The sequence below is a fragment of the Labrus bergylta genome, chromosome 3, assembly GCF_963930695.1.
Source record: "Labrus bergylta chromosome 3, fLabBer1.1, whole genome shotgun sequence".
Lineage (NCBI taxonomy): Eukaryota > Metazoa > Chordata > Actinopteri > Labriformes > Labridae > Labrus > Labrus bergylta.
In genome coordinates this window covers 19,957,897-19,984,611 of record NC_089197.1, presented here as the reverse complement: position 1 = coordinate 19,984,611, position 26,715 = coordinate 19,957,897, and the positions used below count along the sequence as shown (strand labels likewise).

Here is a 26,715-nt window from a genome sequence, read left to right as displayed (position 1 = left end):
AAAGTTCAATAATGATAATTGTAGTATAAACTATGTGACAGAAAAAAAATGAAACACTGGAAACCTTTTTCAGGGAATGTTTTTTAATTTGTAGACTTAGTACAAAAAAAGTGATGAAAACCTTACACTATTACATATGTTAATAAGAGGTGACCATGTGCATGCAGGCAACAACGTATTTTTAGAGCAGGTAAAATCCGAGTATTTACAGATGATTTCAAAACAAAAATACAGTTTTTGAAATAAGTCTTCAGTCATACCTCAGACTCCCACTTCTATACAGCTTGGTGTGGAAAAAGTATTTGCTCTGCTTCACACTTTATCCCTCCATCAGTCCGGGCCTTTGGAGAGAAAAAAATTATTATTAAAACCATATTTATACATATCGATTAAAGACCATAATTAGCCCCAGCTCGATAAAGAATGAGCCTCTGACTGGTTATATGCTAATTCTCCATACAGCAAGAAAAGTACTTCTAAACATCACCTAGCATTTTATGCTGATTCATAGAACCATAAACCTGTAAACAATCGGATTGAATGAAAAGTTATGTTTCTCTTTTCTCGCTACATCACCTGTGAGCGTCCAAAGGCAGGGTAGCTCAGATCACAACAAACGGTGTCTCACTTTCCTGTTTGAAGAGATTTTTCCAACACTTCGGGTGTACCAGGTGTGTCTAAAACAGCAGCAGTAATGTGTGTCACGCTCATGAAACTCAGCTCATGTTTTGGCGCTGCAGCTCCTGGATGAGCCTAAGCAACGCGCTGTTGCTTTTTGCTCATGTGCGCTCTCCCATTTTGCTCTGCGCCCATTCCGCAGAGACCTCAGTGAGCACTGCCTCCTATCTAAAAAGGCCTTTAATGTGTTAAAAAGGTTTTGGGTGGGTAAAATTGACACCAGAGACTAAAAGCCTACAGTTATAATGGTTTACCCAACAAAAACAAAAACAATCTGCACTTTGAGCACCACAGTGTAATATAAGTAGATAAATTATTGATGAAATGAACACTACATACCAAAACAACTCTCAGACTGCTGAAGTGTTTTTGGGCCAGAAATGCACAGTAGGGTCAAGAAACGAGTGGGCATTTGTACTATCAATCATTATTTGAATAGTGCCAATTCATAACAAGTGTTAGCTAAAGACGATTTACATAAGAGCATATGGGATGATGTGCAGGAAGGATTCCTCCTGTTCCTGTTGTCCACACTTCCTCACTACTAGTATTCCATGTTAAAAACATTTGATGATATTCAGTCACTTTTACAAGACAATTTAAAACATAAATTTTTATAAGACAGTACTACACTGACTTGACATTATTTTGGCAGGTTTTTCTGTTGTGGTTTTAATGAACTCCAAAAACACAGAAGCTCAATGGGATACCATGTACGAGAAAACTTCACACTGGAACTGACAAAAAAATGAAATCATGTGTTGATAAAAAAAAAAAAAGGCATGAGAATATATTTGTCTTTCTATTTGAGGTAAGCTTACCAAGTTAGCGATATCGGTCTCTGTGGTCTCTGTGATCTCTCTGATCTCTCTGTTCTCTGTGATCTCTGTGCCTTTCCCGTTCCCGTGAGCGCTCCTTGTCCCTCTCGGCGCTCCAGGAACGTTCTCTGCGTCTTCGAGACATTCCTGTACCTTCCCAACCAGAAGAATCTTCTCTCTCACGTTCTCTATCACGCTCTCGCTCTCTGTCACGACCCCTGTCCCGGTCTCTGTCTTCGTCCCTAGAGCGACTGCTGCCCCTGTAAGAAAACATATTTGTTTGATACTTCTGTCTTTAACCAAAGTGTTGGCTAGTTTCATCCTCAGTTTCAGTTTCTTATGAAAAACAAGATGCATCAAATTTCGTCGTGGAGCCAAATTGAACATACCTGTAGCCGTAGTTGCCCTGGATAGAGACCAGACAGTCTTTGAGTGAGGTGACCAGAGCTTGGCAGCGCTCGTCTCCATACACTCTGGACTGCTTTATGATGGCAATGGCGGTTAGAAGTGTCTCCATGGCCACCCGCAAGTCTCCTGTATCAGCAGTTTGACAATTAACATGGTAGACAAAGTGGCTTTTTAATGGTTAAGCAATTCTAAGTTTCCAAGTTTAAGATTGATAAACAAAAAATGACTCCCTGCTGACCAATCCATTGTGCTCAAGCACGAATCCATGAAAGGTATGTTTTAGAATTATTACTAAAGCACTGAGTATCTGCAAGCGAACACACAGGAACCCATTGTTAATGTAAAACCATCTCTGCAACAGTCCATTAATCAAGTCTGTATGATATATCTGCTAAATGGAAAGCACTTCCAAATAAAAGGGCATATGGCTGGAGGTTGCCAAAAAGCCAATTAACAGACTCTTGGAGCATTGACAAAAGCTTTGATTGCCAACTCCTGCGCATTAATGCCCAGCACTATGGCAGGTGAAAACCTCTGCTACACATTAACTGACAACAACACAAAAACAGCTGAACCAGAAGAACACACAAATCCTGGACAGGAGTGAGGAATCACCTTATGGGATTACAATGACTCAAAGCACACAGCCATGACAACGCTGGCAGGGCTATGGACAAATCTCAGTTTGTTCTTGGGTACAGCAGCCAAAGTGTGGTCTTGTACCACAGTGAAAATCAAAAGTGACAAAACTTGGACTCTAAGGTTTCCTATTTTAGTCTGACAGAGCCGAAGAGGATCTACCAGAATAAAGATCCAAATACAGATGTGCACAACTGGTGGAGGCATCCCCCCTTGAAAGATTTAAATACACTTAAAAGCTACTTTCTCAATGAGAAGCGCATGTTGGCTAGAAAAGTCACTCATCAATAAATCCTTCAAGCGGGAGCTTCTTGATGTGCGGATCTTGGTTGGTTTTTCTTTCCACTAGAGACACAACACCATAGGGAAGTTTAGAAATGACATTTTTAGGCCTCTGTTTTTTTGTCTCAGCTCTTGACAGTGGTTTGAAGGGGATCTTTAAAAAAAAAAAAAAACAATGTTTGTCAAAAATAAAATTAGAGCCAGTCACATCTCCCTATGGCTTAATAAAGTTATTTTTACTTTCTTCCACTTCACAGAATCAGTGCAGCTGTACTTACCAGCTGTTGCTCCAGACACAGCCTTAGTGATGGCACTGCTCGCGACAGCTCTATTTCTGTTCATAAGCTCCTCAAAATCTCCATCTGTACTCGGAGCTGTGTTGCTGAAAAAATACACAGATTGTTGTCATCCTGACTGACAGCATCATTTTATCAACAAAAGTTATCACTTTTAAGTACTATTACAAAGATGCTAAATATTCATTTGTTGTATGATCCTTAATACATTCCATGTGCTTTATTATCTGAATATGTACTGTGCTTCTGTATTCCTCTTTGTTTCTGACAGGGTAAAACAAACTGTTTATTGTTTACAAAGCTGTAAAAAAAGATATAATTGTCAGTTCTCACTTTTGCTGGCTGTACACTTTGCTGCTGTGTCCATCTTGTGCAAAGAAAGCTGGATTTAAATGCAGATTGGGAGGTGGTTGACTTGGGACATGTACTGGAGGAGGAGGAAACATATGGTGCGGCAATGGCGGAGGGATGTTAGGTGGCATGTGTGGGAAAGGAGGAGGTGGTTGACCAAGGAAAGGATTGGGTAATGAGGGGAACCTGTTTGGAAGTGGAGGAAAAAGGGGAGGTATAGGTGGAGGACAGGACTCCTGTGATAACAAAGAGGGAATCTTATCTGAAGGTTCACAGTCTTTAGGATCTTTGGCGTTAGCACGCAGCGGTATACCTACAGAGAGAAAACACATTTTTTTGGAGAGATTAATAATAAAGTAAATCAATGAGTTGCTTTTCTTAAGATGGAGTAGCTCTTACGTTTATTTGCAGTGTCCTCAAAAATGATGAGATTCTGGCGAGTGGCAAAGCGACAGTCTATCTGAGCCCCGTTGAGTTCACACTGAGGTATTTTTTCCAACAATGTTTTTAATGATTCTTCCGAGGTTACGACCACTTCTGCGTAGCTGCACAGAGTACAAGAAACAATGAATGTAGAAAGCAAAACACGGTCACAGGAATCTATTATCAGAAATAGATGAATACACAAACTCATCATTTTTACAAAAAATACACAATTTAACAACACGTTTTTTTCTGGACATCTTTCCATTCTTCCTAAACCACTCACCCTCTTGACTGGCCATTAACCCGGTTCTCAGCAAATTTGATGTCTGTGATGTCCCTCACACCCAGCGTTTGAGCCATGGTTATCAGGTCCTTATCAGATGTCCACTAGAGGCAGCGGCAGGTTAGGAAGGAGGGGTATGAGAATATTTAAGTTAGGTTGATAGTTAATATGATCTTGAAAAATAGTACAACTCCTGAAGACACTTGAATAGGAATATTTCTTATATATGTTGGGGGAAAAGTTGAAGAATATTCACTGTCTTGAAAACTGTTGCAAAGCCTAACATAAAGAGTCAGATTATTACCTGGCACTTAAATCAGGCTGTGGTATTAAAGACGTGTAAGGGAAAAATGAAATATTAATATATGCACCAATGGGGGTTGATCTAAAAATTCAGCTTATCCGGTATAAATCAAGACAAACCTTGGATAAGCTTTTGTTTTGCACTACTACCCCTCACAGTCAAGAGTGGAACAACCCCTTAGAGATCTCCTATGAAGTACAGTCCATTATTCCATTCCAATAAGATATTGGAAATTTGCCCTTAAAATTGTTTATTTAAGAACTCTTCTGCGCTGTCACACAGAAACTCGGGTCAAATCATTTAATTCAACATATGTAAAGGGCAGGGGTAACAGTGCTCTGTGTAAGGCAGAGGAGAGATGTGTTTTGCACACAGACCAATCTGCTGACCAGAAAATGTTCTGATAGTTCGACAATCTAAACAATTGAAGAGATGACACTCGACCTAAAAGGTTTAGATGTAACCAAAGCCACTTATTGAAAAAAAAGAAAAGAAAAAAAGGTGCCCTTAGGCACAATCCCAAATTTAAACGCATCATCTTATTCTCTCTTTGCCTCACGAGTGAATATATGTAAACTGTTTACACCCCTGACTTGTAAATGTACCTGTTATAAGCCTCTTTGAGTTTAGGTAGGGATCAAATGATAAAGACAAAAACTAATAGTTAACTAATATATCTGTTCCATTTGCATAAAAAACAGTCAGTCTGGTGAAATGTTTTATTTGTCAATATTATGGTAGGCTACCTGAAATGACAAAGTGTTTTGACTAAATGATGAAAGCAGGTTGTATATTTTAAACCAAGTTCAAGCCATGTGACCGCTTTTATTTTTAAGAAAGAAAATTTTACATTTGTCTTCTTTGTGTCAGTATTTCTGTTGACGTTGCATCTTAGGTCTGCTTCATTTTCATTTATTTTTAAGGGAAACTTTCTTTTTCTTTTTTTTTTCTTTCTGTTCTGTTACATGGAAGAAGTTCTGCAAACCCAAGTGGACATAACAGAAATTGTACTGGACGATACATTACAAAAGTTATCAACATTAACAAAGGGAGGGTGTTACTCACCCAGGGGAAATTTCCTATATATAAAGACAGTTTCCTTGATGTGTTTCCCGTTTGCTTGCTGCTTTTTACGTTTGTAGATAAAGCTCCCTGTGTAACTTCAGCTTCTTTCGGAGGCGACACACTGTTGTTTACTTTCTTGTCCCGGTCGACTGAGCCAGTCAGCACAGCATCATAAAGTTCATTCGCTTCAGCAAGTCTGTCCAAATCCTGCAAGATAAAGAACACAAATGAATGAATCGTATGTGCCTCTCTCTGTGTATCTCAATGTGAATAAATCTTTGTTACTTTGACAAAAAAAAAAGACATTTAAAACTGCGATCGATTCAAACAGGTGAATTGATGCGAGCGATGAATTGAGTTTGAGGTCCTCCAAAGAAAAGGTTTCGAAAACTATACAAGCACAATCCCTGAGGGGTTTAGATGCATTGGTTAAAATAAATAACAGGTAATCATTGCTCACCTCATGATGTTGATCCAGATCACTGTAAATATCTACATGAGCCGCCACAGAGGAGCCTGGCTCTGCTGCAGGTGCTGCAGCAGCCATCCCTGAGGCCTACAGGGATCCAGTCGATGGGACTGCAGGAAGTTTGTTCTTAGTGTAGTTTGTGTCTGTAAACATCGACAGGAGCTAAAAAAAAAAAAAACTAAAAAAAAACTGTGTTTGATTGAAAATGTGTGTGAACGTTCGCCTTGTGTCCAACGTTAGCTAACGTTAACTAAGGCTCGGCTCCAGTCATCAAAAACACACGTTTCCTTTAAAAGATCAAAACAGTACCGCGAATATAAGACAATAAATAATATCTAAATTAATATTTCGCAAAAAATGCACTGCATTTAATTAAAGAGTGCACATTTTAATACCATTGGTCTTTGAAAAAAGGTAATGCTAATGTTGCTAATCTTTCAGTACGTGAGTATGGAGAGCCGTTCTAACTCTACCGGAGAGAAACAGAAACAAACATTTGGTTCCTTCTGACGAGCTCCTTCATATTCTTCATGTTCTTCATATTCTTATGTGATTAAAATACATAAAGCGTGCCCTACTGGAAATATACTGATAATTATATAAGAGTATTACAACCCTTAACATTACCACTTCGATTCAATTCACGTATTCCTAAAGCTAAATAAACCTAATTGGGTTTTTTGTTTTTTTTTAAAAGACAGAAATATGACGTCATGTGCGCGCTGTTTCCTGTCCCCCTCGGTGGTTTCCGGTGTTCTCTCGTTTGTTACGTGAAGCCGTGAAGGCTGCTTGTGTAATTTCAGTGTTTTGTTTTTCGACATTTAGGCGTCAGAGACATTGCTACGGCAGAAGAAGAAGAAGAAGAAGTCCATTCAGAGGTCTCTCTGCGTCATAACGAAGAGGGTTGACATGTTGTCTGCTGCTATTGCAAAAAGAGTGAGTTTCATTTATATTGTGCATTTTTTCTGTTGAACTTGGAGGCATGTAGAGGACTGTAAAACAAATGTAAGAAACTGATTCAGTGTGATAATATCATGTAACCATATAAAAGGTTTAAGTCACTAACTTGAACTAGTATTTTAAAGTTGTAACATTGGCGTTAATATAATTTGAACAAGGAGTGTGTCCTGCTGGAGGACAGTTGTACAACAGCGAGGGTTATATTATGTAATCCCCTTCTCCTCTCCTTTGACTTTATCAGTGTGTTTATATACTGAAGGCTCTCTGTTGTATGAGATATATTGAAAAGTAACACATCAGATTACATAGTTTGAGACTTCACATGTATATGAAACACACAAATTGTGTTTGTTCAAATGTGTGTGTTGCCTTGCAGCTGGTGACAGGTTTGTGCCAGGGAGCATGGAGACCAGCAGTGACAGGAGGGCTGGTATCATCTCGTAGTTACCGCGGAGAGGCACCAGAGGATACCAGGGGTGACCTTATTGAGATCCCTTTGCCCCCTTGGGAGGAGAAGCCCGGTGAGCCCACTGACATCAAGAGGCGCCGTCTACTGTACGAGAGTCGCAAGAGGGGCATGTTGGAGAACTGCATCTTACTCAGGTTAGTGTGTGTGTGTGTGTGTGTGTGTGTGTGTGTGTGTGTGTGTGTGTGTGTGTGTGTGTGTGTGTGTGTGTGTGTGTGTGTGTGTGTGTGTGTGTGTGTGTGTGTGTGTGTGTGTGTGTGTGTGTGTGTGTGTGTGTGTGTGTGTGTGTGTGTGTGTGTGTGTGTGTGTGTGTGTGTGTGTGTGTGTGTGTGTGTGTGTGTGTGTGTGTGTGTGTGTGTGTGTGTGTGTGTGTGTGTGTGTGTGTGTGTGTGTGTGTAAAAAGCCACAATAATGTGCTATGATTGTGTGACAAACTTTTTAACTTTCTTTGGTTGCTTTCAAGTTTTTTTTCTTCATTCTGCCCACTCTTGTAATGTAATGAGTACGGTAGGAGGGATGAGAAGTAGGCGTAAAACAGGGAAGAGCAGGCACTGTGTTGTGGTGGATAACCATTTATCTCATAATCAAGTCTTATTCACCACAATAAAACATCAAATGGGTAATTCTGAGTAGTGTTTGGAGACAAGAAGGGTAGGAGTAGGAACATGACAGAGGTAATGGTTACACCAATACAGAGACAAGTTTTTTTTTATTTAGGAAAAATATAGAATAATACAAGTGTATGGAGGTTGTGGGGAGATTAGAAGATGTCTGTTTATCATATTTTGAGAAGAATATAAGAAGAATTCAGAATAAGTCTGTGATTTAATGTATGGGAGCCCAAAGAAGAATGTGCACATTCTGTATACAATCATTAACTCTGACTTTCAATTGAAAAAAGAAAATCCTTTCAAAACCAATTGTTCAACTTTCTTGCAGCCTTTTTGCAAAGCGATACCTGAACACAATGAGTGAGAGCCAGCTGCTACAATACGACAGACTGATCAATGAACCGAGCAATGACTGGGACATTTACTACTGGGCAACAGGTGAGAAAATAGTTCATTTCTGTTCCTGAGTGTCTCCTCACATTCAATTTCAGCTTTGCAGCATAACTATTGTTAGTGCAAAGAACAAATATTTAACTTGTTAATTGTAAGCATCCCAAATCAAATCCAACATTTTGAAATTCAGTCAGTAGAACAATAAAATATACATTTTAAATAGAAGGACTTGTTATAGGCTTTCACTCGTGGCTGCTTATACTAATTGATGTTCTTAATTACTGTCCATGAATAACTTACTGTTTTATTAATTTGTTGTAACTATTAATAAGATTGAATATGTTGTCAGTATATCACAGCCTCTACACATTCACTTGGCAGCACAACTCTAGAAAATCAAACACTTATTGTTGAAGACTGACTTCATTGCATCCAGGCATCATTAAGTCACTCATTGTGATGGGTGTATTAATATATCAAAAGTTTGCTTTACATTTAAAAAGTTATTCAAAATAAATTATGAAGAGAATTATAAACACATTACAGTAGGGGATCTGAGACTCAAATGTCTTCCACAACGATGCCTTATGGTTTCTTGTCTATGAAGGAATTACTTAAACATCATAAAGTCTGAAGCAAAACATCATGTTAGTGATAAATAATGATGAAGAGGATAAATAGGAAACTCTTCTCCTCTTTGCTTTCAGAAGCTCAGCCCACCCCTGAGGTTTACCAGGGAGAGGTCATGGATATGCTGAAGGAGTTCACAAAGAATCGTGACCAGGAACAGAGGTTAGACGCACCCAACTTGGAGTACCTGGACAAGGAAAGTCAATGAGGTCGATGGACCTCTGGACCTTCTCAGAGACTCATTTTAGGTGGGACAATGTGTGAAATATAAGGGTCATAACCCTCCAGGAAAGTCCTACATACAACATACTGTCACCAAAACGGTCTCAGTCCAATGTTTAAGGGAGAAGAATCTGAGAAGCCGAGAGAAGTTTGTAGACTGATCGACATTAATGCAACACAGTATGAAGCTGTTCTGAATATTTTTGCATTCATTGTATTGTAAATGTGTGATTAAAGAATGTATTTAACTGCTGAGTTTGAGGTGCAAACTGAACAAACCAACTTTGACAAACATACAAGCTAATTATCTATGTGAATACCAAAACTGTATCCACTCACTCATTAGCCAAGCTTGTTTAATATTCATGGTTTTCTTCTGTTCTGTGATTTTTACTGTGCCTATATTGCATATTGGGTTATTGAATAAATCATGGTGTGTACTGTTATTTGCTGCTTGTGTCTGGTCTTTTATTACTACTTTCATATAATATGGGGTTAAATCACATATTGAAGGTGACCATGATTGACACTGAGCATTTGTTACACAACAAAGCTGATTTGGCCTGCAGTACCTGTTAGTGGACACCAGGGGGAACCACATCACCTTAATCCAGTGACTGTCAAAATGAAACAACTGCTGTCCTGATCTGGGAAAAATTGCTCACCTGTAATCCATAGCACACATGTCACATACCTTACATATATCCTGCAGAGAGAAATGCAAAAACAACACTTCATAGCTCCAACTTCTATTTGAATGACTAAACCTTTAATCTTAAATTTACCAACGATAACAAAAATAAGGTGCAAACAATCTGAAAATACACTCATTAAATCAAATTTCTTTGGGATGGATGGGACCCTATTAACAGAATAGGCTGCATGTTTTTATTTCAAATGAAAAAGAATCAGGGAAACTTTCGTCTACGCCAGTTTTCTAATTTATTCACATATTTTTGCTTCAAGACCTTACCTATAGACAAGGTCATTATTATTTCCCTCCTCCAGCTCTGGATCAATGTCTGTTGACCATGGGATAAATATCCTGCCTGGCTGTGTGTCATGTCGGTTCAGTGGAACCTTGTACTGAGAGCAGAAGGGAAATGCCCTCTGGCCAGGAGATGTGCTCAGAATCTCAAAGCAGACGACTGCCTCTGTACGCCCATGGAATAATAATGTACACATGATCCACTGGTGAGCTGTTACACAAATGAGACAATCCTGCAGAAATAACACCAATGTTGATGTTTGTTTTTCTTTGTTACTTTATGTCGAGTAAGAATCTCAGCCTTCCATTTTTATGTTCGCAGGTTGTCCCAAAGTGTTGTCAGGGGGGTGTCCCTGTGTTTTTCTCTTCTGCCATCTGTGTAACCTTATGTCCTAATCAATGCAGACAGGTAACAAAGAGCATTTATTTAAGAGCAGTATTTCAATTCATTTTGGGGAATTGTGGCAAATTGGCATTTTCTGCAACTTTCTATTTACAATCGGATACATTACCTATTTTGACAGTGCAAATTAAGGCTTTGGTTTTACACCAGCAATTATATGATTAACTTTCAAACATAATGTACTGTTCAAGAAAAAACACAGAGGACTAAACTAGGGATTCTCAACATTTCTTTCAAGACCTTTTGGAGTTATTAACACCAAAGATTGAATCACCAATTGAATCTTGGAAAGGCCTGGTTAGTAGTTTAGTCTTACCTAACTGTATGTAAAGTTATTCAAACTAAATGACCATGCACTACAAACTTAAGTATATTTGAGAGTCATTAAAAGCGATCCTCACTGGCTGTGATAATCTCCTGTCTTGACAAAAAAAAAAAGATGCCACCTGTGGATCTAACAAGCAGGAGGAGCAGAATTCCCATCGTTCTTGCTCGAAGGCTTGTTTGGAGTGTGTATTCATCAGTTGCCCACGCACACCCACTGTGCCTATCTGTAGCCCTGTGCTTCTGTCATCCTCCACTGCTGCTTCCTGTGTCGTGACAGCTCTCTGTTTTATCCTCATTCTTGCCGTCACCCTCCGCTCCCCTGGAATTTCAATCTCATGTTCTCTCTTGTTTCTTCTCTCCTCCGCCACCAACACCATAAGCATCCCCAGCCTTCATCATGTCTTCACATGTCTCCTGGAGAGTCGTGAGCAGAGGGAAGCGGCTCTCTCTGCTGAGAGATTCTTCTGCCACGCTTAACTTTGAGCGTGTTAAATAAGTTGGTAAATTAGACAGCCTCTCTCAGCAGGACATATGAAACACAGTTTTTACTCAGAGGTTATCTTGTGTCAAAGATGGAGTGAACACACTGTGGGAGGCAGAACAGGCAATTACTTTAATTCTAAGGAGGAGCACCAACTCTGAAGACCTGTGAAAATCACTCGTACAGTCGTCGACCTATTTCTGTCGAGCTGGAAGAGAAGGAATAATAAAGAAAGCACATGTATATAATCTCTGTATAACCAGATGTGTCTATTATATTAGTGGCTTTCTGAGTTTGTCCGTGTATTTGTAATGTATCTTCTACTAAATTAACTGATGGTATCAACACCCTCAATCTATCAAAGTGAGATTGAAAGTAATTTTGCAACGACTGTCTTGGAAATATGTGATAGAGTCTACTGGTTTACACTTTGATCTCTAGCTTTCAGATGTGCTGAAGATTGAATGCTTTGAAGATGAGCTGCATCACTTTTAATACCTTAACTTTGTTGTTTCTTTACTTGAGTAGTTCTAATTGAAGCCGTTGTAATACTCTCAACATTTCAGGGGAAAACATATATTTAAACTTCATCAGCTGTTACAATTTATATTTCAGATCAGTATTTAACATTTAAAAAAAAAACATGACTATAAGGTATCCTTATTTATAAAAAAATATATAACTTTGTTTTTTCAGAATGCTGAGACAATGAAAAAAGAACCCTAAGATTTATTTGGTGACATTTAAGAGGGGGGTTTATTCCTCTTGGAATCTCTGGAATAACATACTCAACATCGCAGTTAAATATGAAGTTTTAAATGTAGTTTTAGAGCCTTTTTTGCCCGGAGAGATCTGTCTAACTTTGATTCCTGAAGTACATGTTGTTGATAATGCTTGCTACTTTGTACTTTCACTGATTACTACTAAGGCAGGATTAGGACTTTAAATTATATATTTCTTTATTAATGTTTGATACCATTAGTTAAGTAAAGGATGTGAATACTTCCCTTAAGGCCTTTGTGTAGAAAAAAAAATACACAACTGTCTTGAAAAAATAGAAAAACAAGCTTAAAAAACAATCAAAACAATATCAGAGTTTTCTTTGTTTTATATACACATTTATGTTTTTATATACACTGTACAGGTTTAAAAAAAATAAATGGTTGATATTTGACATTGTGCACCCCACGGATGTGTAACTACAAAGAGAAGAGGGCGTGAGAGAGGGGCTGAGTGATACCAAAGACAGACAGATATCATCAACCCCAGAATATACTGATGATTTTTTTTCTCTTTTTTTTTCCATACAGGACACTTCACATTCATTTGTACAGTATATCAGATATAATGTTGCTGGTAAACCTCTCTTTGTCTCAAGCTTTCCCCCACAAGAGAATGCCCTAAATCAGAAATGCGAGCGTGTCCAAGAATAAGTACCAGAATATGGCAATTGGCTAGTGAAGAGTGTAGACGGACAGATCTAGCTCGATTCCTTAAAAGCTAAAAGACACCAAACCCTGACTTTTTTGAAAAAGAAAATGGTACCTGCATTGATTTAAGTGACTTTCACTAAGCCTTTGGAATGTAACGCCTTGTTTAACACACACAGGGCCATCAGGACAGACTGTGTTATTTTGGGATGCTCCAATGCTCTGACCTGAGATGTAGCTAACAGTGATGCAAAGAGGTGATGATTATCTCCTCTCTCACTTTTCTTTTTTCTCCTCCCCCCCTCCCTGACACTTGGAGGGAGGGATCACATATGGTGAAGAGCGAGGCGTGGCAGGGTACATAAGGCACACACAGAACACTTTGTGCCAGAAAGCATGTGTGCACAATGGGGGAGTTTCGGGGCAACGTCAGCAATGATTTCAAGGTGCCACCCTTCTTTTTATTTTGGTCTTGATGAATCATAAAGGACCAGATTAGAAGGACAGAAAGGACAAAATATGGTCATCTAATTCTGTTTGCAATAAAATCCATTGCTTAATGGTATAACAAAAGTTTTTTTTATTTAAATCTAGCATGGCTGTAAAGCTCATTTGTGTGGTTTTTATCTTTGACCTTGGCTTTCAGCTCGTGTATAACCGATTTGCCTACCAGACCAAAAGTCCACTCATGAGGAAAATAACACGCTATTAAGAGAGGTTTGTTCCAGCATCAGCTTCAACGAGTGCAGTGAATCTTAAAGAAGTGACGACTTTAAAAAAACAAAACATTTCTTTGTACATCTGGATTGTTTCATACAGAATAAAAACGGTAAACAATGCGGTTCTGTATTAAACTGGCAAAATAGAACTCAGTGCAGATACATGTATATATATATACACACACACACACACACACACACACACACAGAGAGACTCACAGAAAATACAATCACACAAACTAAACTTTCAATATTGACACTCACCCACAATGCAAACACACATACTAACAAACGCAAACACACATCCAGAAGACAAAAACAAACAGTGGAATGTAAAAAGACTTTTCCCCCCCAGATATTATTACTCTAATTTGTTTCCACTCATCTGGTCAGCACAGACCTATACAGGACTCAGGGGAGGTCACATTCAGGCAGCGAGGCAAACAACTGGAAGACTGACTTCTAACTTCAAAGACCTCACAACAACAACAAAAAACAGGTCCAATAATGATACTTGGACTCAGTGTTTGGTAAAAATGAAAAGGTAGGATGTAACAGCTAATCCAGCTGTACGGCTGACAGTTATGTTGTTACCTGGGTGACACTGATAGGGCATTTACATTGATCTCACCTCATCTGATTTCTCAACATACCGTATCCATCTGTAACCCTAATAGAGCCATTAACCGCCTGCATTCATAACATGTGAGTTTACCCGAAGCAAGAAGTATTGTTTTGATTTTCAGATCAATTACATTTGACACCTGACAAAAAAATATCATTGGCAGTGCTGTTTTGTTTCATTATTTCTTATTAATCTTCTGCAGCCTAGGGCCTATTTTATTGCCCCATCATTGATGTTTACCACATAATGATATAACATTCAGCTGTGTAAACCATTTTTTCTGAGATTTAAAAAAAAAAAAAAGCCAGTAAAGGGACCTTTAATGCAGCCTTTTTAACGTGTTGTTAAAATAAAATGCCCCTGGCAGCATCATGAAATAAAAATCTGTTTTAGTTTCCGGTGTGCTACTTCAACCTGTCCAACCTCTTAATAGTGACAAAAGAACATTTAATATAAAGCTTGAATAACTGTTGTTGCTGAGGCCAGATTTCGTTGTCGAATGTTTTTCTCCAGTCACAATGAAAACCCTTTCACCGAGGTGTTTTTCAATTAGCTGATTAACACCGATTTTTTTTCTGGAAAGACAAGCCACTGTTACATTTTTCACTAAAGCCATTTCAAACACTGTTAGCACCACAATGAAATCCTATTGATCTGCTTTGCATTTGAATATGGCAGCAGCAATTCAGGGGCAAAACCCCAGTTAAATACAGCAAATGCCATCAGCCCGCCTTTATACCACCAACAGTCAATAGACAATACTGTGTGTGTGTGTGTGTGCGTCTTTAATTTGAGTGAACCGACCCTGAAACCTAATAGTGACCTCCCCAGGTCTTCAACTAACTGCAACACCACACATTTTAACAATACCTTCATGTTAAATGATCAAGGGAAATGCTGTTTTCTACAATATCTCAAATGTATCTGTTCAAGTCCACAACACTGCCTCATTCACACAAACACATTCAAAATCCCACACCGCCACACTTCTAGAAGCTGGCTTTTTGCTTATTTTATGTGCCTGGAAGAACAGGGTGATTCTCTATTTTCTTTTGGAAAGAAAAAATCAATACAAAACAACAAAAACATTAATTGTATTCTTTTTTTCCCCCCTGTCGACTGGGATTTCTTTTTTTTCCAAATAGTAGGAAGGTTTTTTTCACACTTGACCTGTGGAACCAGCTTTAAATGTTCATGTTCATATCCTATTTTCTTTTCTTTTTTTTTACTTCATTTTGGGTTACGGCACATCACCCACAGCACGCACAGACAACAAAGGGTTCCAGCCGGGGGAGAATTATTACAGTGGTGCCAAAGTGAGAGTAAGGAGTGGAAGTGGAGGCCAATTCCAGTCCAATTACATTTTACATACAGCATATTTCTCTTCCTAAGCTTGTGTTGAATTTCCAGATTTTTTCAGGGTGTAGAAGAATAATGACAGTACCGTAAGAAGAGTTGAAGACAGTGGTAAGAAACAGAGGGGGAAATTCCTCACCAACACCAGATGAAAATGGTTGCACAGGTTTGAACACAGCCCATCTTGCTGCCCCAGAGGATCACTGGAATATCAGCTTGATCCATTTTTGGTTGATAGTTTGTATTTATGGGTGGCAAGATGTGCTGGTCATGTTAAATACCAGGCATGTTTGACAAGGTGGAGGGCAGACTGAGGGGTATCTTTAAAAAGAAAAAAAAGGAAAAGAGCATACGGAGGAAATGAGTGACGACATCAAAGACATTTAAGGAATGAAAGGGGGGGTCAGGTGGGAATCAGAGCCTGACAAGAGTGAAATGTAAGGATGGCGTCACAAGGACTGAGGGCAGAGGATATCAAAGAGGCCTGAGAACAAAGAGATGACAGACATTATCTCCAGCCAAAGACTGCAGTTAGGGAGAAGAAGGGGTATGTGCTGAGGGCAGAGTGATGCTGGATTCTGGGGAGGGAAAGCCTGTAGGCAGGAAGGTTGCTTGGTCCCTCAGGCCTTCAGAGCGTGCCACTGGGCCACGGCATTACGAGGGCGACCCATCATGTCTTTCCAGTGTTTTACTTCTGCAGGGCCACTCTTCCAGGAAAGATAAATCTGCAACAAATAGAAGTATCAGTGTATCTCTTGTAATGTCCCACAGAGGTTGATTTTATTGGTGGAGAGCTTTTCCCCCAAAAAAGCTGTGGGGTATTAAGAAAGGGAAAAAAAAACTCACTGTGAGTGTTAAGTCTAGCCCTGCTTTCGGCACTAAGCCTGCCACTCTAATAGGAATTTAACTCAAATCCAGGGCAGAAAAAAAGCCTTAAGAGGAAGAGATTTCACTTGCTGAATTACTGTGAGAAGGCTAATGCTGACACTAATGAAGATCAGACACTAAGTAGAAAGGAAATCAAGATCTGTACATGTCACAGAAAACACTGCTGAAGTTTTCCATTGTCCTCCAATCAAACACAAGCTATTCAGATTGTGATATTATAGGCTGCATGTTCTAACTGTTGAGTGTAGGCAGATCATTTATACAGTTAGACAGGTAAGTATAAAACCTGCAATTACTGTAGTAGTGTATGAATGACAGAGAACACAATAGCTCATTGTTAAATGGAGATTACTCTTACAGTGTCTAAAGGACCAAGGATTTGATTTCAGCTTGGGGATCTTTTCATTTCATAATATATCTTATCTTGGAGCTCTGTACTCCATTAAAGTACATATCTGTACTTACTGAGAAGGTGGGTTTGGTTTAAATAAATAAGTCAGTCAGTATTCACAAGGACTATGATGTACTATGGTTGAGAAAAATACTCAAATTGAATTTAGCAATGGGGAAAATGGGGGAAAGAAATGGAATAATGCAACAGCAGAAACTCATTTTGGAGTTTAAATTCTTGATTTTTTTCCTAGGATGTTTCCTGAGAAGAATTCTTTAATTTGACTACTGTTTTTGTTTTTCAGAATCCGAATCATCTTTATGTGCCACGTATGCTCACGCAAACAAGGAATTTGACTTTGATAGACAGTGCTGTATGCATGAAGGCAAAGTCCTATTTCTGCATGTTCAGCTGTCTCACATACTGTGTGAACAGTGCAGACTTGGCCAGTTCAACTACTTATTTGAAAACATCAAGTGTATCATTAAAAACTATCTTTGATTCAGCTTCTATCGATGCACAATGCCTTAATGTGAGTACTTCACTGTAAAAACCATCTACCTCATGTAAATGAACCCATCTGTTACATTATTACATAATGTATCATTTTTATATATCACTATTGTTTGCACTACTCACCACTGCACTATTGTCTTATTTATTATATTACATTATTGTTGAATATTCAATGGTGTACATTTGTACATAGAGCTGATCAATGTGTGAGATTAAGAATCCAGTCGCATTTTATAAAGAATGAATGATGATTTGTTTCGAGGTTTAAAGTGAGCAGCTCTTTCAAAGAATATCAGAGAAAGAAAGTGACCTACTTATTACCACTAACTGATCTCTTGAGCTGAACTGTTCCTAACAATTATCAAGCATAAGGAAATAATCAATCTGTAGGAAATAACAGATCCTAAAACTAAATAACCAACAACCTCACACATGTAGGCTAATGGTAACCCTACAACTTAAAAACTTAACTTGCAATCTTTGCAGATGGTAGCTTTGAATTGTGTTTAAGATCTCTGAGTAATTTGGAAGAGCCAATCTTCCGTTTTTGGGCATAAAAGGTATTTATCTTAAAGGAAAGCTGGTAGTTCATGTGGATACTAAACAAAAAGATGGAGAGACCACGTTCCCTTTCAAGATTAAACTGAATATTGCATTAATTTTGAGAGGGAATTACACACACACATTTATAAAAAAATTAAGGTGGAGGCTAGTTGTGCATGTACCTGCTCTGGCCTACATGGCATACATATTGGTCACTGCTATACATCTAAATGAAAGCAGCGAGTTCATGGTAAAAAAAAAGAAGTGTTTTTTAATTTACACATGTTTAACATTTATTCATCTATAATGAGGAAGAGTGGCATGTTCCAGCAGGGGTCAGTAGAGACTGACTCAGTGTTTGGCTGCTGGCTGTCTGTCTGAGTCAGTACAACACAGAGGAAGAGAAGAAGAAGAAGAAGAAGACAGGAGGAAGGAAGGAAGAAGCGAAGAAGAGGGACGGTGATACCTTTCCAATGACATCATTGCGACTGAGCCTGTCCTTGTCCATGACGGTGATAATTATGGTGGTCTCCCTCAGCACGTGGGCAGGCACGTCAAAGGGGAAGGACTCGTTGAAGACGGGGTTGAGACAGCGCTTCATTACCACCGTCTTCTTCTTCTCCACACGCTTGTCCTTGTGCATCAACCACACTTTTACATAGGGATCTAATGAGAGTGAAATATGTCAATTTACGACATCCTTTTCAACTTGAATGCGGGTGTGCAATGCAATGGTGTGCTTTTCTGTGGATTTAAAAACATTTTCTAGTGAACAAAACCATCATGGTCTTGTTTTATTTTTGATTCAGCGCTGATGTAGAAGGCAAAAATATAAGGACATGCAAGATGAAGGAGCATTTATTATACCAGAAGTGCCTCCGATGTCCATGGCTTTGAGGTTGCGGGCTTTGATGATGCTCACAGTGATGGTGTTGGCTGTTGGATTGTAGCACAGAGACACCAGCAGATCCCCCCGACTCCCCTGCAGAAATTATACATAACAACGGAGGCTTGTTTACTTTTTTATTGCCTTTTCACATTGTTCTACCCTCTGTTGCTTTCTGTGTGTTTCTGTTTTTTTCCCTTCTGGCTGTCTGTGTTCTCATCGTCTACCTGTCAGCCTCTCCATATTCCCCTCTATCTCTTCTCCCACCAGCACGCTGCCACAGCTCCCTCGGGAGCATCACGCCAGCCAGGAATGACATCACCCGTTACATTCTGTCCCGTCTTTGCTTTCCCCTCCTCCCCTCTTCTCTCCTCCACCTCTTTTTCCATTTTACTCACGCTGCCATCGCTACATGGTTTCAGCTCCTTCCAGAAAGTCTGCATGTTGGCCAGGTCCAGTTTGTTGAGGGGGATGGAGACCTCTCCTATGGGGTCGTTCCTGCTGAAGCGGTCATAGTCAAGGACCTGCAGGTATAAAGTCCTCTGCACCACCTTCTCATAGGGGAACCCTTGGGAAAAATTGAAACAAACAAGTCCCAATGTGTCACACTGATGGACAAAGAGAACATGGATGTGAATATTGTAATGTTTACATTGAAGGCATTAGAAAACCTTCAAACAGGAAGGTCTCGTTCCAGTGAGGGTTCAGGTTCTTCCTCTTGACTTTGGTCTCCAGTTTGTGCTTCTTGTCTGGCAGTAGGTAGAGTTTGACAAACGGATCAGAGGTGCCAGAAAAGTCCTTAGCAGGCAAATCCTGGCCCTTGAGGATTTTGACGGTGAGGGTGGAGTCCTGAAAACTGTATCCAACGCTGAACTGAATACGACCCAACTTCTCACACACCGGACCCTCGTGATCATCTTCCTCTGAACCTGGAGACATCTGAGAGAAACGGGAGGAGTAGACAACTTTATTTAATTACCTTAATTTAAGTTTAGAAGCATCAAGCATCATGTATAATTTAGCAACATTGTATTGGAGGCAGACTATATTGGTTTCTTTCTAAAAATGTAGCTCTGTTTAAAATGTTTGGACCAATCCTGAGTAAAGATTGTCTTACAACGAACACCTCTCATAGATACATTATAAGACCCAATCACATTTCTTTATGATACCTTTGTTCTTTAAGTGACTAATAACATTTCCATCATGAAGTAGACTGGAAGAAAAACACACAGTTACCAGATTTTTTGATTGCTGGTGCTTGTGTTGCTGTTGAATTATATTTCACTATTATACAAAAGGTGTGTCTTACATTTAGTCAACCTTATTTTATTCAGGTAAATTAGGAGGAAACAATGTCATTAGATTATACACTAAAAATCAGCAGCATCACACGTTTTAATATGAGCATGAAGTTGTTGATGGAATAAACTTGAGTCGAGATGTACTCACTTGTTCAGGAGCTTTTAACACCACCACAAAGTCCTCATCTGCAGACTGTGTTAGCTCTCTATATAATAAACTACTGAGTGTCTATTATGTAACAGAGAGCACTGAATGAGTAAATGAAAACAACTGTCATCTTTTGAAATTGCAAATTGTGCTGGCAATGTTAGTCCAGCAATGTGTTGTTTAAGAGTACACACAATGTTGCACCGTGAGAATTATACCACTTTTTATCAGACCACTTGTTCAAACACTTAGCAATATTAACAGCCTGTTCACACACAGATTAAACACATACAAAAGAGCTGACAAGTGGTAAAACATTAATTGTAGACTTTGATTCAATTGAGGGAGTCATTCTAAACTCCAGCATTAAAAACAAAGCCACAAACAAACAAACTAGCTTCATGCTATGTGATAAAGGCATTTGTGTCCATGGCTGTGTGGAGATGAGAGGCAGATTATCTGATGGTTGACATACCCTCTGACTGATGGTGGCATGGCCTTGAGGGAGGTAGAGAAAGCCAGTTTAAAAAAAGTGTTATCTGATTGGGGAAGAGCTGGAGGCATTACTCAAGGAGCAGTTCCAGGAATGTAATATCCAATTCAGTATTCTTCCACATATTTCTGATGGTGCTGCTCAGTCTCATTCTCCATGCTGAATATGATCACTTTTCATTATGCACTCCTCCACCCAACAGCTGGCCTAAATTGCTTTTCCCCATTTTGTGCATTGGGCGCCCTTCTCTTTTTCCCAGAGTCCTCCACTCTCATTCAGTTTTTAAACTTTCCTCTGTAATTTCTTTTTCTGATACCAAAACAACCCATGTGCTGGAGATGCCAATTCTCTTGTGGCACAAGTTGTTGCCAGGTTTGCACAGCACTAATAGAAACAACACCTGGTGATATCCGTTTACTTTAATTGATAAAAAAACAATGGGAAAACGCAAATCCAACAATGAATGGTTCTACAGAGACAAATATGATCTATTTGAAAAAAGCTCGATCAGGTTTATTCCTCAGACCTGACCTCGGCTGTTATCTAAACACTATTAAAACTCATAATGGAGCTATATGTTGCACTGGCTGACATGTTTCCTCATTAAAATTTAAATTGGCATTATACTTCATTATAAATTGTTTCTACATACACCCTCCAGCTGCTGTAAATACCAACAAAACTTTTATTAATCTACTGTTGAATTTAGTCCCCAAGTATACCATTTAATCTTATCTGTTATGTATTCCAAATGTTGCGCCAATGTTTTAGTAATGATTTTATCCCTTTTTTGAAAAATGAAGGATACATACCGTTTTTCTTTTTTTTTTAATGATATTTCCTATATGAATGGGTTGCCTTTTTGGGTGTGAGTACAACAGGTTATGTCAATACAGACTGGAACAGATGTATTTGTGAAAATGTTTTTTTTTTTTGGGGGGGGGGGGGGGGGGGGCTTTAATGATTTCATTGTAGAAACAGGACAGTGGATAGAATCAGAAACCAGGGACAGAGAGAGAGGGGAACGTCAGCAGGAAAGAAGCCACAGACAGGACCCGAACCCGGGCCGCCCGCCTGGAAGACTACAGCCTCCTCCTGTACATGGGGCTCACACTAACAACTAGGCTACAGACACCCATTGGTGAAAATACTGACAATAAAACAAGTTACATCCTCTGCCTTATCTTTTAACAAAAATATAGCAAAGAACATCACAATTGTGTACATGTGTGGTGACACATTTGCACAACCTTTTACTGCTATCTGTTGATCTATTAGCGTCACAAAAATGAAAGCAGTGTCAGAGTACATCCTGATAAAAGCCATGTGATGCTAACACAACTCCAACACATCCTACTCCAACACCTATCACCTGAGCCACTTGAGAGGTTGGATGTATATGTACTTTGACATTCAGAGCCATTACATAGCATCCCTTTTTTTGTCAGCCATTGCTTTTTCTACAGAAGCACAAGAGGCTCAAAAGTGCTGTATGGGTATTTTCAGCATGAAAGGAGGGCTGTGTAATTTATAGAAGCCTTTGGCAAAACTGCCTGGAATGAGTATTATCATTAGCACCCACCACCAGTATGAGTCCCTTAGACATACCATGTGAGCCACATAATTACACACTGCTCATACCCATGTCTGCCATATTCTCTCTGCACCCACAGCACAGCGGGTTCTTGCTAATTATGAACGTCGCTGAATAAAGCACATGTCCCCACCATCTCACTTCAGGGTGATGATTACTGTATATGTTCCAGTATGCAGATCCATACTGTACAGTTATAACGAACTGTGATGATCAACAGGTGTACGAGCTGACTGGGATGAAGACTACTTTCTGAGTGATGAAAGACTTGTGAGGAAGAAAACTTTTTGCATAACTTTTCATTGGACTATGGTCAAATAATGAAGTGTGTAGGCTTTCTTTTCTCACAATCTCCTCCAGAAACAACAGAGTATTATTGACAGTGGGCGGCATACAAATACATGAAAGCACCTCAAGCAAAGTGACTGCAATTGTTAAGTCTGGTTTATAACAACTTTTGTCAGAAACTTTAAAAACATCTTGTAAACTTAAATGAAAAATGATGGCCACAGCTACAATAAAGACCGATCTGAACATTTTTTCTCCTACACAAAATGTTGGATTTAACACCCACATGATTGTCTGAAGGTGCAAAATTGTTCTCACATATCACCCATTACTCTAACAAAATGGCATGGCTAAAAATAAAAGGCCACAGCTACAAAGGAGTTGTAAGAAAATAAAACACTTCACACTTAACTCTCACTAAAGCACAATAACAAAAGTTACAATATTGGTGAGTTGTTTTAGCTACAGTCACCAATAAAACACATCAGAAGATGTTGTTTCGTTCCGTGACATGTTGCTGTGTTTTTTGAGTCAATAGAAAGCATGAATGGCATTGCTCGTTTGGTTCAAGGTCTGCATGTTAGTTTTTTTTTGATTAAGAAAGCTGATCTGGAACGCCGTTCAAGTCTCTAGGACATCTCATTAATTATGATTTAAAAGTCTTTCCTGACAGCAGTCCACCTCTAAATATAGATGAGTTGAGCAAAGTGGAAAACAAATGGACTAAGGACGAGTTTCTAGTGTCTCATTATTAAAATGTGTTTTTGCTGCTACAGCTAAAATGTGATAATATTGTGTGTTACCGTGAGCATGTCGCTGGTGACTGAGTTGGCCAAGTCAACAGAGGAGTGTCCGTTGTGGCGACGTCCGGTCTCGTCTGGGGTCTGACCTCTGGGGCTGCTGCCTGGTTTGTTACCTGGAGTCCTGTTGGAACCAAACACACACAAACTCACATGAACATAACCAGCTGCATGCTTTGTGTACTATAGGTATTGTGCTGTTTTTCACATTTGGGCTCCGGTCCTTCAATTCATCCAAATTATACAATAGTCCAACCCTTTTTTTAAAACTACACTTCCCTAATGAACGATGAGCGGTATTAGAGAAACACTTTTCCAAAGTTTGGTTTGGAAGAACTCAAGTCCTTTTAATACTTCATGAATAAGCAGGGAAACCAATTTTGAGCCAGGACTTGAGATCCAAAATTAATACCGAACCACTCTACTATTCTTGTTGCTATATGGGAGCAACCAATTTAAAAAATGTTCCATTCAGGCACCACATAAGTCTGCAGGGGAAGGTTTACCTAACAGAGGAGGCAGTCAGAAGCACCAAGGCTAATATTCTACAAAAAATGTATCCTTTCTTTCTTGGTCAGTCTTTCTTGCTCCTTCTTTCTTTCTCTCTTCAAAGAAAACTTTGGCATCCAATTTCTTATTCCTTGTCTTGGAAAAAGAACAGGAATAAGAAATTGGATACACCTGTATGTTGTCTATGAAGCTATTGCCAGTAGCCAGTTAGCTTAACTTAGCATGACAACTCAGAAAAGGGTTAAGTGCTAGAGTAGCTCTGTCCAAAGATAACAGAGCTAAACTGACAATTTGTATTTAAACGAGGCATACTTTATGCTCTTGTGTTTGTTTGTAACCTGCTGTTTCTGCACTGATTCAAGTCTTTATACTGACAGGAGCTTTATATTTACCCTACAAACATGAGAGAGGTATCAATCCTCTCATCTGCTTCGTGGAAGGAAAGTGAGCAAATAATCACTTAAATGCTTTTGGATGTTAAAGCGTCAGTTTACTTCTGAAACAGGGCTTGTTAAAGCCTCTCTGCTGTGGACAGCGCAATGTAGGGTTCTTGGTATATTTTTGAGCATAATTATAGCAAGGATAAACATGCACCCTTTGGTGAATCTTTTTTCATCAGCACTTGTCACTACGAACTCTGTGTCACATTATATATTAATAATATACTTAGAAAAAAACAAAGTAACTGAAACAATTATTGAAAACAAGTTGTTAAAAAGGGAAAATATAACAAACAGATACCAGACCAATCAGACTTATGAGCACTTATTGTGGTGATAAAGATGAGTCAGAGAGACAGAAATGTTAGGTGAGCTGTAAAACAGAAAGGTAAGAGCAGATGTAAGTTTAGATGAAGGTATTAAGGGAAAGACAATCCGAGACGGAAAGATAAATTTGACTTCTCTGTGCTCAAAGGTTGAGAAAAGGTTGAGTGGAGGATTTGTCTTTGTTAAGACTCGGAGGATTAGAAAAATGAACAAAGTGAGGTTACTGACTCAAATTCCTGTTAGACTGAGACAAATAAAATAGAGCTGAAAGAGAGATGGAGGAGAAGAGGGAGATAAAATCCTGGAAGAAAAACAAAGCAGATTGGGTTTGGGGAAAAAAAAACAGTCAGATGCTCTAAAGCAGAGAGAGAGGACGCAAACTGACATGTCACATGAGCAAGCAAAATAGAAGGAAGCCGGAGAAGCAGAGGGGTGAGAGATGGACGGGGTTTGTACAGCAAAGAGACAGGCACGAGTGAACAATAGAAACACAGAGAGGTGGAGAAAAGTGTGGAAGGGAAAGAATCAATTCGTCACTCTGCGTTTGTTTCCTGTGATCTGCAGGTCAGAGCACCAACAATGCAGCTCGCACTTAATTCAAAACATGACGAATTCTTTCTCAGGCTCGCTAAAGACAGCTTATTATTGTGTTTTATGATTCTGCTGAAAAAAGACATCTGAAACTGGAGGAGTGGTTTTGCTTCTCTGACAGCTTGAACACATTCACCAAAAGAAAGGTAAAAATATCAACCTCTAACACATCAGGGAACAATGTGCGGCCTGAAAATAATTACATAACACACAGCAGCCACACAGGTAACACCTGGTTGTCTCATATGACTCCACCAAGTTTAGGGGGGGGGGGAAATATGTTTAACATTTTACACATTCAAAATCTAAAGACCAATAGGCAGCTTTGGATTTCCCCCTTTTTTAACTGGCAGTATGTCAGATTTCCCTTTTGGTGTTAAAATTGAAAACTGTTTGCCACCCTTTCCTTGACAACAGAACAGGAGAAAAACTGACTCAGTAATTCTCAGGGTCAAAATATTCGACCTCTCTGGTACCCTGAAGGATTTCTTTTCATCCTTTTCAGCATGTTATTTCAATTTATTCAAAACCAAATGGAAGCAGCATCCTGTAAAGAAATTAAAGGTTTTCTCAGGGTTTTATCAAAACAGCTGAGAGTATGTAAGTATACACCTCGAGGACATGCTTAACAGTACATTTTGAACAACTTGTAGGAGGAAATTTGTTTTTCCATCTTTGTTTAATTCCTCTGAACCTTTGTCAAGTGTGTTGACCTTACAGTCTATGGTGTTGACAAATGTTCAGAGGGACTGAAATGTTATGATTTTTCTGATAAATTGTTGATACTTAGCAAGAGTAGTGTGCAGGATTCTGCTAACACCAGAGGCAGCGCATATAATACATCAATATAAAACTCACATTATCCTATACAAAGGTCATGTTTGATCGTCTCTTTTAATCTTCCACGTACATTTTATGGCACAGCAGCAGTTCAGAGTTTAACATTTTTTACTCACAGGATAAGAATATAATCTTTCAAATGTAGCCTTCTATCACCATCTTTTCTATTAACTGATCAGTTGCTGATACATGGATGACTCTTCAGAGGCATTCCCTATACAGCACATCATTTACGCCTGTCAGGGTCTTTACACATAGTCTATAAAGTCTTTCTACTAGGAGGGGTTGGCTCAATGACAGCTCACTGAACTAAATCAACAGCCAGCACAAGATACAGAGACCACTTGAATGTTAAACAATCAACATAAACACAACCGGGAAATTCTCCCTTTATTTACAAATGAGATGTGTGCTTTATCGAGCTGCTGAAGGTATTTGGCTATTAATCTCAGCAGCCATCCAGAGCACATGCATGTTTTAACACTGTGTAAAAGCTGATGTACCCAATGCACGTATGAATACACTG

The 26,715-nt window shown here is 39.1% G+C and overlaps 3 protein-coding genes across 6 annotated transcripts in view; 1 reads left to right on the top strand and 2 right to left on the bottom strand.

Moving 5' to 3' along the window:
* Positions 1 to 63: 63 nt before the first annotated feature.
* Positions 64 to 6,613, bottom strand: LOC109983045 (cleavage and polyadenylation specificity factor subunit 7). The gene is made up of 9 exons (XM_020632555.3): positions 6,011 to 6,613; positions 5,551 to 5,757; positions 4,182 to 4,285; positions 3,872 to 4,017; positions 3,455 to 3,785; positions 3,104 to 3,207; positions 1,886 to 2,030; positions 1,500 to 1,756; positions 64 to 341 (listed from the first exon to the last, which is right to left on the bottom strand). Exons 1-8 carry the CDS (start codon positions 6,095 to 6,097, stop codon positions 1,504 to 1,506), a joined length of 1,377 nt encoding a protein of 458 aa, XP_020488211.1. The 5' UTR covers positions 6,098 to 6,613; the 3' UTR covers positions 64 to 341; positions 1,500 to 1,503.
* Positions 6,614 to 6,768: 155 nt separating this feature from the next.
* On the top strand, positions 6,769 to 9,747 carry sdhaf2 (succinate dehydrogenase complex assembly factor 2). Its single transcript, XM_020660411.3, has 4 exons — positions 6,769 to 6,955; positions 7,356 to 7,582; positions 8,385 to 8,494; positions 9,157 to 9,747. Exons 1-4 carry the CDS (start codon positions 6,929 to 6,931, stop codon positions 9,285 to 9,287), a joined length of 495 nt encoding a protein of 164 aa, XP_020516067.1. The 5' UTR covers positions 6,769 to 6,928; the 3' UTR covers positions 9,288 to 9,747.
* A 2,843-nt stretch (positions 9,748 to 12,590) lies between these two features.
* syt7b (synaptotagmin VIIb) overlaps positions 12,591 to 26,715 on the bottom strand; it is a 98,137-nt gene continuing 84,012 nt past the window's right edge. For all 4 annotated transcript variants that reach the window (XM_065952897.1, XM_020632514.3, XM_065952898.1 and 1 more), the window contains 6 exons: positions 23,485 to 23,605; positions 19,526 to 19,793; positions 19,253 to 19,422; positions 18,836 to 18,950; positions 18,435 to 18,634; positions 12,591 to 16,355 (listed from right to left, as the gene is read on the bottom strand). In XM_065952897.1, coding sequence (XP_065808969.1) covers positions 16,251 to 16,355; positions 18,435 to 18,634; positions 18,836 to 18,950; positions 19,253 to 19,422; positions 19,526 to 19,793; positions 23,485 to 23,605 — 979 coding nt within the window. In that variant the 3' untranslated portion in view covers positions 12,591 to 16,250. The remainder of the gene's footprint in view (positions 16,356 to 18,434; positions 18,635 to 18,835; positions 18,951 to 19,252; positions 19,423 to 19,525; positions 19,794 to 23,484; positions 23,606 to 26,715) is intronic.

What these genes read in the sequence shown, in the direction of transcription:
- sdhaf2 (XM_020660411.3), top strand. Translation starts at nt 6,929, where the DNA reads ATGTTGTCTGCTGCTATTGCAAAAAGA. An exon ending in CTGCTGCTATTGCAAAAAGA is followed by an intron (nt 6,956 to 7,355) that starts GTGAGTTTCATT and finishes GTTGCCTTGCAG; the next exon opens with CTGGTGACAGGTTTGTGCCA. An exon ending in GAGAACTGCATCTTACTCAG is followed by an intron (nt 7,583 to 8,384) that starts GTTAGTGTGTGT and finishes ACTTTCTTGCAG; the next exon opens with CCTTTTTGCAAAGCGATACC.
- LOC109983045 (XM_020632555.3), bottom strand. Translation starts at nt 6,097, where the DNA reads ATGGCTGCTGCAGCACCTGCAGCAGAGCCAGGCTCCTCTGTGGCGGCT. An exon ending in ATCTGGATCAACATCATGAG is followed by an intron (nt 5,758 to 6,010) that starts GTGAGCAATGAT and finishes TTTATCTTGCAG; the next exon opens with GATTTGGACAGACTTGCTGA. An exon ending in CAGGGCAACTACGGCTACAG is followed by an intron (nt 1,757 to 1,885) that starts GTATGTTCAATT and finishes GTTTTCTTACAG; the next exon opens with GGGCAGCAGTCGCTCTAGGG.